The following is a 15,142-nucleotide window of genomic DNA, read 5'->3' on the forward strand; positions in this document are numbered from 1 at the left end:
ATTTTGAAAGTCACATACAGGCTGGTTGATGTGGAACCTGGTGGGCATCCTCCGCAGGATGGCAGAGTCCAGGTCCTGGGGGCGATTGGTGGCGCCCATAATGATCACCTGACACAGACACACACAGTGGCCCCGCCCTCCTCCGGTCATTGTGACACAAACATGTGGAAACATCTTTACTAAACAGGAAACACCCCGTCACCGCTGAGGTCACGTGACAGACAGGTGTGCGTACCTGGCAGTGGTGGTCCGTGTCCAGTCCGTCCCACAGACTCATGAACTGGGCCTTCATCATGGCGGTGGCTTCGTGATCCGAGCTCGAGCGGCTCCGCAGGAATGAGTCTGCAAACACGCAGGCGGCGAGGTTTTTACTCTCGTTTCTACTTTTTCTATTCTCCGGCTCAGCTTTCACTCTTTTTGTGTGTTTGTGTGTGTGCGCGCGTGCGCGCGTTCGTCACCTATCTCGTCGATGAAGATGATAGCGGGCTGCAGTTTGACAGCCAATGAGAACACAGCGGCGGCGAGTTTCTGGGACTCTCCGTACCATTTGTCCGTCAGCGTGCTCGGCTGCAGGTTGATGAAACGAAACCCCGCCTCTTTTGCCGTCGCCTTGGCGATCAGTGTTTTCCCACATCCGGGAGGTCCGTACAGTAGCACACCTGTTACCAAGACAACATTCAGATTTTACCTTCACGTTTCCTTCTTTCCTTTCCTTCCTTGATCCCTCTGTAAAAAGCTTTACTGACGACTCTGTAAAACAGGACGCAGGTGAATGACCTCTGACCTTTGGGGGGCTGCAGCAGCCTGGATCCCAGGAACAGGTGTCTCTTCTGAACAGGTAGGATGACCGTCTCCTTTAACTCCGTGATGACCTCGTCCAGACCTGCGATGTCCCTCCAGGTGATCTGCACACAGGAAGGAAATGTATGTGACGTGCAGGTAAACAAACCACACACGCTTCCCGTTTCCTCGTGGCGCCGCCATTGGCGGGCAAGCTTTTAGGAATTTCTAACAGCTCCAGTTTAACGACCCGAGGCGTTACCTGCATGCTCAGCGGGTCCACCAGGTGAGCGGCGATGCTCATCTCGTACTCCGACAGCTTCACGTTTTTAACGCCAATCTGACGCATCAGCTTCTCGGCCTGAAAGACACCAAACCAGGAACCAATCAGAGACCGAGCCACCTGTGAAGATCAAACATGCAGCTGCTCGCTCGCTCTTACCTGTTTCTGAGCCTCCACCTTCTGCTTCCTGGTGGGGTCGATGGCGTCCACCATCCACTTGATGGTGAAGTAGGTGACGGCGCCGAATATGGTGAGGCGGAAAAGGAGGCCGATGACCTCGTTCCTGCCCAGAGGACGGGCGATGTTCTCGGCCGGGACCTCCCTCAGCACCATCGTCGTACTCTGCAGCTCCTGCCACATAAACACATAGGTCATCAGCAGGTACGACACCCGAGTTCCAGGTTCTCCTTCAGGTGTGAACACAAAGACCTGAACTAACGGTGTTTCTCTAAGAAGGAGCAGGAGGAGCTTAAAGTGGCAGGTTTTTAAAGGGAGTTTGGTCCAAACAGCTGCTGACCTTCAGTCATGATGTGATGTTTGAAGAAAGAATGTTACAGAAATGCTAAACAGCCCAAATTTGAAATTGAGTCTGGTGGATGTGGCCTCCGCATCACTCAGGCGGAATAAATGCTCAGGGGTGAGGTTTCAGTGCAGGGACCGTCACTGCCGGCTGGATTAAGCCTCTCTCGCTGATTCTGTCAGCAGTTAAACTGGAAACTGCTGGATTTTCAGCCTGGTGATCGACCCTGATTAAAGGTCCCGTAAATCAGCCATTTTTCAAAGAGAATACAATTCTCTTAATCAATGCTGAAATGTGAACGTGGTTACATCAGGTCATGTCTTGGTTTCTGACAGCAACAATGGTTTATGAGGAGGTCTGTCTGGTTTTTCTGGAGAGGTTACAGAGCAAGCAGCTGGAAAACAAGCTGCTCAGTTTAAAGATGGCGGTGCACATGAATGTTTGCCAGAGTTGTATGACAGGACTTTATTTTTAGTCATGTTGCTGGACTATTTGTCCAGGATAGACGTCCCTGTGGGACAACAAAGCTCTTTTATCCTTCGCATGGTTTCAATCACGTGGCTGCAAACAGAGGCATAACTGCACATGACAACAGCTTTTCTGTAGTGGACTTTATGGGAAAACAAACTATAACTAACAGCATCTGCTGACGTACAGGTGATGCTGTTTAGCTGAAAGGTTGCACACAGGAGACGGAGTTCATCCTTCTCTCAGCGCGAGGCTGAAAGCTGACCTCACGTCATACATATTCATACATGTGTTACAATCGTCTCCACCTGAGCTCAGAGTCAGACCTGCTGCTCTGGAAAACAAACCCTGACGGCCCGGAACTTCTAACGCATCTTTTAAAACCGGACACAGTCTGGACCCCGCGGTGCTCACACGGTAAAACCGAAAGGACTAGCTTTAGCTTTAGCATTAGCTTGACCTTCGCAGCTGCCGGGCCTCACGGAGCGGTTCCGGGCGAATAAAGACATGCGAATCTCCGTCGAAGAGCACCGGCAGCTCCGGCACCTGTGGCAGAAGAGCCGGGCGGAACTGGCTCATCTGTCAGGTAGAATCACGCTCACCTGTCCAGATATTCCTTTGGCTCTTCCTTTGCGGCTCGGCAGTGACAGCCGGATGTGGATTGTCGTCTTCTTCTACGTTTTATTTAACTCACGTCTCTGCTGCGCCCCCTGCAGGCCCAATCGGAACACGCCGTCACCAATAATGGAATAGAATAGAATGATCCTTTAATTGTCCCACAAGGGGAAATTTGGTTGTAACAGCAGCAGGGGCGGATCTAGAGAAATTTTCTTAGGGTGGCATGAGGGTGGCAAAGAAATCAAATGGGGTGGCAAAATCAAACCCTTTTTTTTCAAACACATATGCAGGTGGTTACATATGGTTAAAATGATTCAAATGCAGTGAGTATACACGTTTTTCATATATATACAGTGTTGGGAAGGTTACTTTTAAAATGTATTCCACTACAGAATACTGAATACATGCCCCAAAATGTATTCTGTAACGTATTCCGTTACGTTACTCAATGAGAGTAACGTATTCTGAATACTTTGGAATACTTAATATATTATCATGCTGTTTACAACTACATGAATGTCCTATTGCTGTGATTTATTACTGTTACTGAAGGTCCGCGGCTCTGAAACGTAGTAAAGGGACCTCTGGCTAATACGTCGGGTTCGTGTTGGGCTGGTAGCCGAAAACTAGCTTTACTTTGTTGTCTGGGTCAACTTTGCTTGCGGGAGACAGAGAGAGGCGTTGAAAGGCTGCTCCAACGGAACTTATTTTTTCCGGAGGAAAACACGAACACAGTGTACAGTTGAGTCTTAATAGCTTACTTACAAATAGGCTCGTCAGGCACTCTTCTTGGCTGCAGTGGTTATTATTATATTTACATGCTTCCAGCTCCCGTTTTTGCTCCGTGACAGCTCGGACTTTTCCTTTCTCTCCCTCCCTCGCTCACAGACACATAACGTGTATGGCAGTCCATTCTCCCTGCAGCACGGACTACACTGCCCATCAGGCTACATGCTTTAGAGCTATGCCTGTAGCATTCTGCCTTTTAGCTTAGCACAACAACAACAACAACAAAAAAGCGCTCTCTCACTCAGGAAACACGCAGAGAGAGAGCGTCACCCTGTAACCATGGCAACCGTAACGCTGCCGCCTGGAACAACATTACGTAGCTGTCAAACAAACCCAAACAGTCCTGACCCGCGACAATATGAAACAGGGAAGTACCGCCGTGTAATCCATTTATTTCAACAAAGTAACTGTATTCTGAATACCACCTTTTTAAACGGTAACTGTAACGGAATACAGTTACTCATATTTTGTATTCTGAATACGTAACGGCGGTACATGTATTCCGTTACTCCCCAACACTGTATATATATAGTCTATAACTTAATTATTGTCTGTAGCCCACATAATCACAGTTTTGATTTTATGTACTGTATAGCCTGTATAATAAATAAATATGTAGCACAATAAGTATAAAATCCAGAAAACTACACAACATGGGGCGGTTCATTTACAAACACAACATAATAGAACACAAAGTCTAACTTAAGTTTCACTGTTTTTTGTTAGAAATCAATCACATTGTTACAGCTTAAATTACATAAAATGTCAGAAATCTGCACTGTCATGAACAAAAATATAAACCTAATTTTTCATGATTTGTTGGATCTCTGAGGTCTGAAATACAAGCGGCCATTTTTGACTCCTTTTGAGTTTACGTTTGTATTTCACCCTCAAATTGTTTCATTTTATTTTTTCCTCCTTGCCTTGTTTGATATCATTCTTTTCAGCTCAACTGAATTTAGTTGTTTTTTCACTGACATACTGCATTAGTGTTACTGATCTGAAATCACACAAAGAACTTAAAATCCTAGTAGTATTTTTTACTGTAAAAAAAAACCACAGACATGTTGAGTAAATTTTTATAACTTGAAATGCAAATATAAATTGTGCATTTTGTAAACATATACAACTATTTATCTAAAAATGCAGCCAATACACCTGCCGTTTTTTTCATTTTGTACAACCATTTAAAAATATTACTAAAACTAAAATGAGAGAACAATCAGGTGCTCCAATAAGATGCCCCACAAATGATGTGTCCCAGTAAAAAAAAAAGTTTGTCCACCAAAACACAGAGGAGAGCAGCACAGGGATAAACCTGCAGGCCTGACAACAGCAGGTGTATCACTCCGCTGGTTTTCTACTTGGTGACAGTGTTTACGTTACAAATGTGCCTTTGTGACATTCATTAGTGCCCTCACTGACACACACAACAACGACTACACAACAGAACAACTACACAAGACAACACAACACACTAACTATACACTCCACACTAAACGTCACAAATCTCCCACATCTAAAAACTCTCTCTCTCTCACTCGCTCGCTCTGTCTCGCTGCCGTTACCATCACTCCCAAAACTTTTCCCTCTTCCTAAACAACCAAATCCCATGTATTGACTTTTTAAAAAATTGGTCGACATGGTGCATTTTTCCACCGATAGGAAAGAGGTGGCTTTTTTTTCCTTTCTTTACTCTCCTTAGAAAACGCTTAAACACACACAAAAACGTGACGACAGTATTTAGAAAAAAGCGTGGCTTATATATATTATCATAACTCTGGATTTACTGGCCTGTAATTAAAATTTAAAAACTTTGAAGTCCGAACTTTCAATGTGGGCTGAAATAGAGACTCAGCGTGGCTGCAGCTTGTTGCTGTGTCAGCTTACATCAGTCATGTGATTTGGAGGTGCAGCGTGTCCGTGGACCACAGAGGGTTAATAACACTCACCTTCCTTCCATTTCCAGAGTGTAACATCCAACCATCTGTGTAAAATCCGAAATTCCCATGGTGTTGTTCAAAATGTGCTCTGGCACAATCATAAGCATCGCTTGCTACTGAAAACAAGAAAAAAGCCGGTCCTGCTATGGGCTGAACCATTTGTTAATGGTGGAGGGGGGGGACACTATGCAATATATTCAGTTTTAGCATTTATATTCACTGCTGACTGTAACTACGCTCAAACTGTTAATGCTATCTTATTTTAATAAACAACACTGTCATATGCAAAACTGGGGTGGCACTTGGGGTGGCAAGGGATCATTTTAGGGTGGCACTTGCCACCCCATGCCACCCTTCTAGATCCGCCCCTGCTTAGTGACAGTGTTTACACTGCAATGTGCCTCTGTGACATTCATTAGTGCCCTCACTGACACACAAAACAAAACGACTACACAACAGAACAACTACACAAGACAACACAACACTAAGTATACACACTCCACACTAAACGTCACAAATCTCCCACATCTAAAAACTCTCTCTCTCTCTCTCTCTCTCTCACTCGCTCGCTTGCTCTGTCTCGCTGCCGTTACCGTCACTCCCAAAACTCTCCCCTCTTCCGAAACTACCAAATCCTACGTGACTTTTTTTAAAAATTGGTCGACATGGTACATTTTTCCACCAATAGGAAAGAGGTGGCTTTTTTTCCTTTCGTTACTGTTTTCGCGCTTTCCTTAGAAAACGCTTAAAACACACACACACACACACACAAACGTGACGACAGTATTTAGAAAAAAGCGTGGCTTATATATATTGTAACGGACTGGGTTACAAGTTAGTTGACTTTTGTGTTATCAGTGTTTTGTGTTCAGAATTGCCAGTTACTTATGGCATAGTTGGACCACACCCGCAGCATGGTGATTTACTGAGTGTCCTTGAATGTGCAGTAGTCTAGAGGCCGGTTGGCCTGTCAATCAGATCAGCTACCAATGAAAGAGAGTGTGGAGGAGAGCATGTGTGTGGTTGGCTGAGAGTGTTCGGGGGGCGGGGGTTAGAGAATGGTGTGTGTGTGTGTGGCGGAAGAAAGGAGGAGAGAGGGGGATTGTTTTTGTTGCTGGAGAGCGCGCTTTTTTCCTGTTGTTTTGGCGTTGGCTACGGCCCACAGTAGCCCGTGTTACTATTCTGAATAAATACCAGTAACCGGAACGCCGATCGTCTGTGTCTTCTGTCGGAGGGACGCTACACTGGTGTCAGAAGTGAAAGTGAAGCTTCAGAGAGATAACTCTTTATTGTCATTGCACAGTCATACATAGTACAATAGTACAATGAAATTGGAAAACTGTCCTACATCGGCACTACATGTAACACAACACGACACGATACGACACAACGCAACACAAACAACACAACCAACACAACACAGTATAATAACTTAGTAATAAAAAAGAAGAATAAGTGTATTTGTATTGCTCACTGTTATTATTGCACATTAATTATTATTGCACCTTGTTATAAATATAAATATTATTATTATTACTGTTTTTATTGTTGTTAACCCCCCCCCCAAAAAAAGTCCAGGTAGGTAGCCAGTCAGGTCAGCTATTTGCATTGATCAGGGCTGTTGCCCTGTTGTAAAAGCTGTCCTTGAGTCTGTTTGTTCGGGACCTCAGCAGCCTGAACCTCCTGCCAGACGGCAGCAGCTTAAACACCCCATGTCCTGGGTGTGTACAGTCCCGTAGGATGCTGCGTGCCCTCTTGAGACAGCGAGTGCTGTACAGGTCCTTCAGGGAGGGAAGAGGATGTCCAATGATTTTTTGGGCCATATTGATGACCCTCTGAAATGCCTTTCTGTGTGCTGTGGTGCAGCTGGAGAACCAAACACCGATGCAATATGTCAGCACACTTTCAATGGAGCAGCGGTAGAAGACGGTCAGCAGCTCCTTCTTCAGGTCCATTTTTCTGGGGATTCTCAGAAAGTGGAGACGCTGTTGGGCCTTCTTTAAAACCGCAGAGATGTTAGAGCTCCATTGGAGGTCTGTGTCTATGTGCACACCCAGAAACTTGAAACTGGAGACCCTTTCCACACACTCCCCGTTGATGCTGACAGGCTGCAGCTCAGACTTCCTCCTTCTGAAATCAACTACCAGCTCTTTTGTCTTGGTGGTATTGAGGTCCAGGTTGTTATCTACACACCAGTCTGACAGCCTCTGAACTTCAGCTCTGTACGCCGTCTCATCTCCCCCAGAGATGAGCCCTACCACGGTGGTATCATCTGCAAACTTGATGACTGCGTTGTCTGGGTGGGAACTAACACAGTCATGTGTGTACAGAGTGTACAGTAGGGCAGCGGTCCCCAACCCCCAGGCCTCGGACCGGTACCGGGCCGCGAGAGTTGAAGCTCAGGTGTGAAATGTATGGTTTTCAGGGTTTTTATCAGTTTTCAGCGTTATTCTGTTATCGTTTTTATTGTTAACTCGGTTTTCCTCGGTCTTTTCACGTGTGTTATGAATAAATCTTTTTTTCGGTACCAGTACTAGTTTTATTTTGTTGTATTTATCCGCGACACCTTAAAGGCCGGTCCGTGAAAATATTGTCGGGCATAAACCGGTCCGTGGCGCAAAAAAGGTTGGGGACCGCTGCAGTAGGGGACTCAGTACACAGCCTTGTGGAGAGCCGGTGTTGAGGCTGAGGGCTGAGGAAAGATGAGGCCCCACTCTAACTCTCTGTACACGGTCTGAGAGGAAGTCTCTGATCCAGCGGCAGGTGGTAGATGGAAGTCCGATTTCCAGCAGTTTAACTATTAGTCTGTCCGGGAGTATCGTATTGAAAGCAGAGCTAAAGTCAACAAAGAGCAGCCTGGCGTAACAGCCCTGCACTTCCAGGTGAGAGATGGTGGTGTGGAGCGTTGTAGCAATGGCATCTTCAGTTGATCTGTTAGCTCTGTATGCGAACTGGAGTGGGTCGAGTGTGGGTGGCAGGCAGGACATGATGTGACGTCGGACCAGTTTCTTGAAGCACTTCATTATAACAGGTGTTAGAGCAGCTGGTCGGTAGTCGTTGAGGCTGCTAATGTTAGTACACTTTGGCAGTGGGACAATTGTGGCTGACTTTAGGCACGGTGGGATGCAGGACTGGGACAGTGAGGTGTTGAAGATCTTAGTGAAGACCCCAGCCAGCTGGTCTGCACACTCTTTAAGGACCTTTGCGGTTACCCCATCTGGTCCGGCGGCCTTCCTGGGATTCACTGCCCTCAGTGTGTGCCTCACCTCATATTCCTGCACTATGAGGCTTGGGCTGCTGCTGTCCGATGTTTTTGCTGCTGCTGCCTCTGGTCCCTTCACCTCAAAGCGTGCGAAGAAGTGGTTCAGCTCCTCCGCAAGCGCTGCATTACCCTCAGTCAACGTGGTATTGCAAGGTTTGTAGTTGGTTAAGTGCTGAACTTCCTGCCATACATGTCGTGAGTTGTTGTTGCTGAAGTGGTCTTCGATCCTTCTCTTGTACGCTTCTCTGTTGCCTCTTTTCAACTCAGATCTGGCTGCACTGTAATGCATACCATCACCGGATCTAAAAGCGGCGTCACGTTGCTTCAGCAGGACCTGGACCTCTTTAATCATCCAGGGTTTCTGGTTGGAATACAGCCGGAGACGTTTGTCCACAGTGACACTGTTGACACAGAAGTTAATATATGAGAGCACTGATGTTGTGTGCTCTTCAAGGTCCTGATGTTCGAACACGCTCCAGTCCGTGTTTTCAAAACCGTCCTGCAGCTGATGTGGTGCACCTTCTAGCCAGGTTTTCACAGTTTTTGTGATTGGGGGGGCTCTTCTCCTAACGGGAGTGTATGCAGGGATCAGCAGCATGGACATGTGGTCTGACAAACCTAGATGTGGTAGAGGGGTTACTCTGTAGCCTTTTTGGATGTTGCTGTATGCTTTATCCAGTGTGTTTTTCCCCCTCGTTGCACATTTAATATGCTGTTTAAATCTGGGGAATACTGACCTTAAATCAGCAGGGTTGAAGTCCCCAGCTATAATGTGCACTGCGTTTGGGTGGGAATTCTGCTGATTGCTTATTGTCTTGTGCAGCTCCTCCATGGCCGAGTTAGCATTAGCATCGGGTGGTACATACACGGCCGTTACCATGACAACAGTAAACTCACGAGGTATGTAGACGGGTCTGCACTTCACAGTCAAATATTCCAAATCCGGGGAACAATGGCTGTCTACAGTCTTTATGTTTTTGCACCAGCTGTCATTGGTGTAGATGCATAAACCCCCTCCTTTGTTCTTACCGGAGTGGCCGTTCCTGTCGTGACGGTGGACCGTGCAGCCTGCTAGCTCGATAGCCGAATCCGGAATTGATGGCTGCAGCCAAGTCTCTGTGAGTAATATTATGCTACTGTCCCGTACACACTTGTTTACTGCAATCTGTAATCTCAGTTCGTCGATTTTGTTGGTTATGGACCTGATGTTGGAGAGGAAAATACTCGGAAGCGGTAGCTTAAATGGCTGTTTCTTTAGCCGTGCTAGTGGGCCCGCCCTGCAGCCACGCTTTTGCCTCCTTTGTTTACGTTTCCTCTTTGTCTTGCCGCTGGGAAGAACCAACCACGGAGACCCTGGAGCTCTCATTATGTCCTCCGGAATGCTGTGAAAGTTGTGGTAGTCCGACGTAATGCTACTTGCACAGCGTAATCCCAAGCTCAGAAGGTCCTGACGACTGTAGGTGGACTCTACTCGATGTATAATAATAAAAAACACACTCATCCACACAGATACACGTAGAAAAAGTATAAAACAAAACACCGAACGTGAGGAGCAGTGAGCCGCTGCGTCTGTGCGCGCCGCCATCTTTACTCATCTTTAATCATCTTCGCCTCTGGAGTTATCTGCGCTCGTGCCACCCCGACTCACGGCATCGGCTGTGGACGCCGAAGATTTTTGCAGGACTTTGCGGAATGCTTCCGATGGATTACTCCAAGATCAAGCGTGAACCTACAGCAGAAGCTCACGGACATGACTACTCCGCCGGGGACCGGAGGTTCGCGGAACACAGAGAGCGGGTGAGACAAACGACCGCGGATATGACGAGAGAAGCCGGCTTTGCATCTTCTCACCATTCGGGTGGCTGACGGAGCTCTTTGGGGACTTTTGCAGCGGCTGAGAGTGTGGAGAGAGACACGCCGACGCATAGAGGCACTTTCCACGCTTCCATGAAGACCCCCAGGTATGATGGCAAGGCTGACTGGGAAGCTTTTCATGCACAATTTGAACTGTTGGCCAGGGCTGGTGGGTGGTCTGCTGAAGAGAAATCCCTGCAGCTAGCTATGTGCCTTACTGGCGATGCCCTGTCTAGCTTGCTGCTTTTGAGCCCAGAGGGCAGGGGGGATTATGATGCTTTGGTCGGGGCTCTGAAGAGGCGGTTTGGTTCTTGCTCTGCTCCGAGCCTGCTGCGCTCCGAACTGTGCAGCCACCGCCGACGACCAGGAGAATCCATTAGGGACCTAGCTAATGACATTGAGGGGCTGGTCCACCGCACCTATGCCCACATGCCCCCCACCATCCAGGGCGAATTAGCTTGTGACCACTTCCTCCAGGCCCTGCTGCCTGATGAGCTGCGGATCCAGATACTGTTAGCTCACCCTAAATCCCTTCAGGAGGCCCTGGAGCTGGCTACAGAGAGAGAGTTACTGTGCACTGGGGCTGCTAAACCCCTGACTGAGCTGACCAGACCACCGCAGATGGGGGCTACAGGAGGGACTGCACCGGGCGCCACAGAACCCGCATGGGCGGAGGGATTGACCCACTTGGTGAGAGCTGTCACGCTACGTGGGGAACAAAGGCCGAGAAGAGGGCCGAGGGTCTGCTGGGAATGTGGACGGCCGGGTCACCTATGGTAAATGGTAAATGGCCTGTATTTATATAGCGCTTTACTAGTCCCTAAGGACCCCAAAGCACTTTACATATCCAGTCATCCACCCATTCACACACACATTCACACACTGGTGACCTAGCCCGAGACTGTCCCCACGCCCACCCGGATCAGGGAAACGACATGGGGTCTGCATAACCGGGATGATGCAGGACCCTGGGGCTGTGTCCCGACCTCCTGTTCCGGGAGGAACAACCCAGCTCAGGGCCCACGGGGGTGCACAGCGCCCCTGCGGAGCTGTGGATGGACAGGTGGAGCGGCTTGTTTTGTTGGGCAGGACTTGGGTTGGCAGCTGCTGTTATGCCCCATGGACTATGCTGCTCAGCCCTGGTGGATACCAGGTCTTCAGCGACAGTTTTAAGACCTGGTGTGGTGGGAAGGGGGGATCGCATCCTCCCTACCATGGTGAAGCTGCAGACTGTGACGGGAGAGCGGGCCCCCATGCTAGGGGAAGCACTGCTCACCCTGAGTGTGGGGAGGAAGTCAGTCCGCTGCTCTGTATGGGTTGCAGACCTGGAAGACTGTATACTGGGGCTGGATGTACTCGAGGCACTGGACTGTGTTACTGACACGAGGGGGGGGGACGCTCTCGTTCCCTGACGGTCCACTGTGAGCGACCATCTTTGAACAGAGGCGGTGGTTTACGACACCAACTGTCTGCTATCTATAATCCAGTTTTGAGATCCCTCCCCAGACGCCTTAACACCCACTCACATCCTGGGCCATCTGACCTCAGGAATTCACATGACAAGGTGGGGCCAGGTTTCACAATGAGCTCACCCGAAACCCTGGCTGATTAGGTCCCACACCCGCTTTCACACCTTGGCTCATGTGATTAGAGGATCATCAGGGGGTCCTTTGTCTTTGGGGGGATACTCCCACTGGGTTTAAATCTGGGACTCTCGGTCATTTGACCTTAGAACTGAAGAAGCTTCTTGGATGAGAGGTGAAACGTCTTCAAGCAACTTAAAGAAGTCCAGACACTTTTCTTTGCAAACTCCTTTGACTACGATGACGTGGATGACTGAGAACCTTCACAGACATACTGACGGTGGTGTTGTTCGGATGTTGAGGCGGTCACCCCAACCTGATCACCCTGCAGCCCATGCCCTTTCTGAGCGGGCAGCCGACTCCTCCCCAGACCTGACTGGTAGTCCAGCTGCCCCCAAGGACCCACTTACACTGACCTCAACTGCACCCCATGCTGCTTCATGCCCTCCCCTTCTCCCTAAGGAACCGCCGGACAAGGGCGGGAGAGTTTCAGCTGTGAGGAGGGTGTGAGAGGAGAACTGCGATGGACTGACTGCTAGCGAGCAGGGCCTGCTCTGGCAGCTGCTGCTGGACTTCAAGGACTGCTTCTCCTTCTCAGAGGATGATATGGGCCGCACTGACCTCATTCAACACGACATCGATACTGGAGATGCACAGCCCATTTGGATGAGGCCTAGACGCCTCCCCCTGGCCAGACAGGCTGCAGCGGAGAGGGCTCTGCGAGAGATGCAGCTTGCTGGACTCATTGAACCATCCACCAGCCCCTGGGCCTCCCCGGTTGTTATGGTTCCAAACAAGGTGAAGGATGAATGGCGGTTCTGCGTAGATTTCCGGCCTTTGAATAAGGTGACAAAGAAGGACCCATATCCTTTACCGTGTATAGATGAGACCCTTGACACTGTGGCGGGATCCTCATGGTTCTCCTCCCTAGACCTACGCAGCGGGTACTGGCAGGTACCCCTCGCACCAGATGCCAGACCAAAGACTGCATTTATTACCAGCGGAGGCTTATGGCAATTTAAAGTTCTTCCTTTCAGCCTCTGCAATGCCCCTGCCACATTTGAGAGACTCATGGATAAGGTGCTCACTGGAATTCCCCGCAGAGAATGCGTAGTGTACCTGAACGACATCTTGGTCCATGGTGCTTCTTTCCACGCTGCCCTTGGGGCCCTCAGACGGGTCCTGGAGAGGGTATTGGCAGCAGGGTTAAAACTCAACCCAAGGAAATGCTGCTTAATGTGACGTGAGGTTGCGTTCCTGGGAAACCGACTGGGGGCCGGGGGGGGGGTCGGCACCATGGATGATAAGATCCAAGCTGTGAAGGACTGGCCCACCCCAAGATCTGTGCAGGAGTTAAAGAGCTTCCTGGGCTTGGCGTCGTACTACAGACGGTTTGTAAGGGGTTTCTCCTGCATAGCCGCGCCACTGTTCCACCTGCTCCAAAAAGGTGTGACCTTCCAGTGGACAGCAGACTGCCAGGTAGCTTTCACCTCACTGCAGGAAGCCCTAGTTGGGGCCCCAGTGCTCTCTCCGCATGACCCCACTCTGCCCTTTGTCCTTGACACAGATGCCAGCAGTGTCGGATCTGGTGCAGTGCTAGTCCAGGTGACACCCGGCGGGGAGAAAGTGGTGGCATACCACAGTCGGGCCTTCAACAAAGCTGAACGCCGCTATTGTGTCACAAGGCGGGAGCTGCTCGCAGTGGTATGTGCCATACGCCACTTTAAGTACTACCTTGGGGGCCTCCACTTTATGGTCAGAATGGACCATGTTGCCTTGCAGTGGCTCATGTCTTTTAAGGAGCCAGAGGGGCAGCTAGCACGCTGGATTGAGGAGCTGCAGGCTTATGATTTTGAGCTTGTGCACAGACCTGGGGCCCAGCACAGGAACGCAGATGCGCTTTCCCGCAGACCCTGTGCCCAGGATGGATGCCACTACTGTGAGAGGAAGGAAGCTCAGGAGGAGGACCAATTGGTGCCCGATGTAAAGTGTGCTGTGACGGGGGTGGAGGAACGGCCATCCTGTCAGAGGCTGGTTGCTGTGGATGCAACGGAGTGAAGACATCAACAGGAGGAGGATGCTGACATCAAGCCAGTGCTTGGGTGGATTGAGGAACAGTGACAACCCGAATGGGAGGAAATCACCGTGTTGTCATGGGCTACGCTTGAAGGAACCGGCTACAGGCGAGATGAGGTGGCAGTTGGTTGTCCCGCGGGCCCTGCAGGAGATGGTGCTTCGCGCAGTGCATGGGGCCCCAGGGTCTGGCCACTTTGGTGTCACCAAAACACTCCGCCGCCTCCGGCAGGGGTTCTATTGGGCCCAACATACACGGGACGTAGAGGACTTTTGCCGCCGCTGTGACAGCTGTACAGCACGGAAGGGACCCACAGCCAAATCCCATGCCCAACTGCAACAGTTTCCGGCAGGGTACCCTATGGAGAGGGTCGGGATGGACATCCTGGGTCCTTTTCCCCGCACAGAAAGGGGAAACCGCTATATCCTCACAGCTATGGATTATTTCACAAAGTGGCCAGAGGCATACAGTTTACCTGACCAAGAGGCTGAGACAATTGTGGATGCTCTGGTGGAGGGGATGTTCAGCAGATTTGGGGTGCCTGAAGTAATCCACACGGACCAGGGCAGGAACTTTGAGTCTCGTGTGTTCACGGCCATGTGCGAGAAACTAGGCTCCCATATGACCCGTACAACACCCCTCCACCCACAGAGTGATGGACTCGTTGAGAGATTTAACCGTACACTGGCAGAGCAACTGGCGCTAGTGACGGCTACACACCAACGTGACTGGGACAGTCATGTTCCCCTGGTCCTCTTGGCATATTGTTCGGCGGTCCAAGACTCCACTTCGTGCTCCCCTGCCCTCTTGATGTTGGCCAGGGAGATCAGGACTCCAGCGGAGATGATGATGGGCTGTCCCCCGATGCTGATGGGGACCAACCAGGTCCTGACTATGCGAGGAAGCTCCAGGATCGCATGGAGTCTGCTCATGACTTTGCTAGGAGGAAACTGATAAGTGCGGGGGCG

The 15,142-nt window shown here is 49.7% G+C and overlaps 1 protein-coding gene across 1 annotated transcript in view; it reads right to left on the reverse strand.

Annotated features, from left to right (window-relative positions):
• Window positions 1-2,779, reverse strand: part of atad1b (ATPase family AAA domain containing 1b) — a 4,687-nt gene extending 1,908 nt beyond the window's left edge. Inside the window, exons 1-7 of the mRNA XM_003449466.5 lie at window positions 2,654-2,779; window positions 1,223-1,414; window positions 1,043-1,141; window positions 785-905; window positions 459-659; window positions 236-342; window positions 19-108 (exon numbers count right to left, since the gene is read on the reverse strand). Coding sequence (XP_003449514.1) covers window positions 19-108; window positions 236-342; window positions 459-659; window positions 785-905; window positions 1,043-1,141; window positions 1,223-1,396 — 792 coding nt within the window. The 5' untranslated portion in view covers window positions 1,397-1,414; window positions 2,654-2,779. The remainder of the gene's footprint in view (window positions 1-18; window positions 109-235; window positions 343-458; window positions 660-784; window positions 906-1,042; window positions 1,142-1,222; window positions 1,415-2,653) is intronic.
• Window positions 2,780-15,142: the final 12,363 nt, after the last annotated feature.

The sequence above is a fragment of the Oreochromis niloticus genome, linkage group LG8 (assembly GCF_001858045.2).
Source record: "Oreochromis niloticus isolate F11D_XX linkage group LG8, O_niloticus_UMD_NMBU, whole genome shotgun sequence".
Classification (NCBI taxonomy): domain Eukaryota; kingdom Metazoa; phylum Chordata; class Actinopteri; order Cichliformes; family Cichlidae; genus Oreochromis; species Oreochromis niloticus.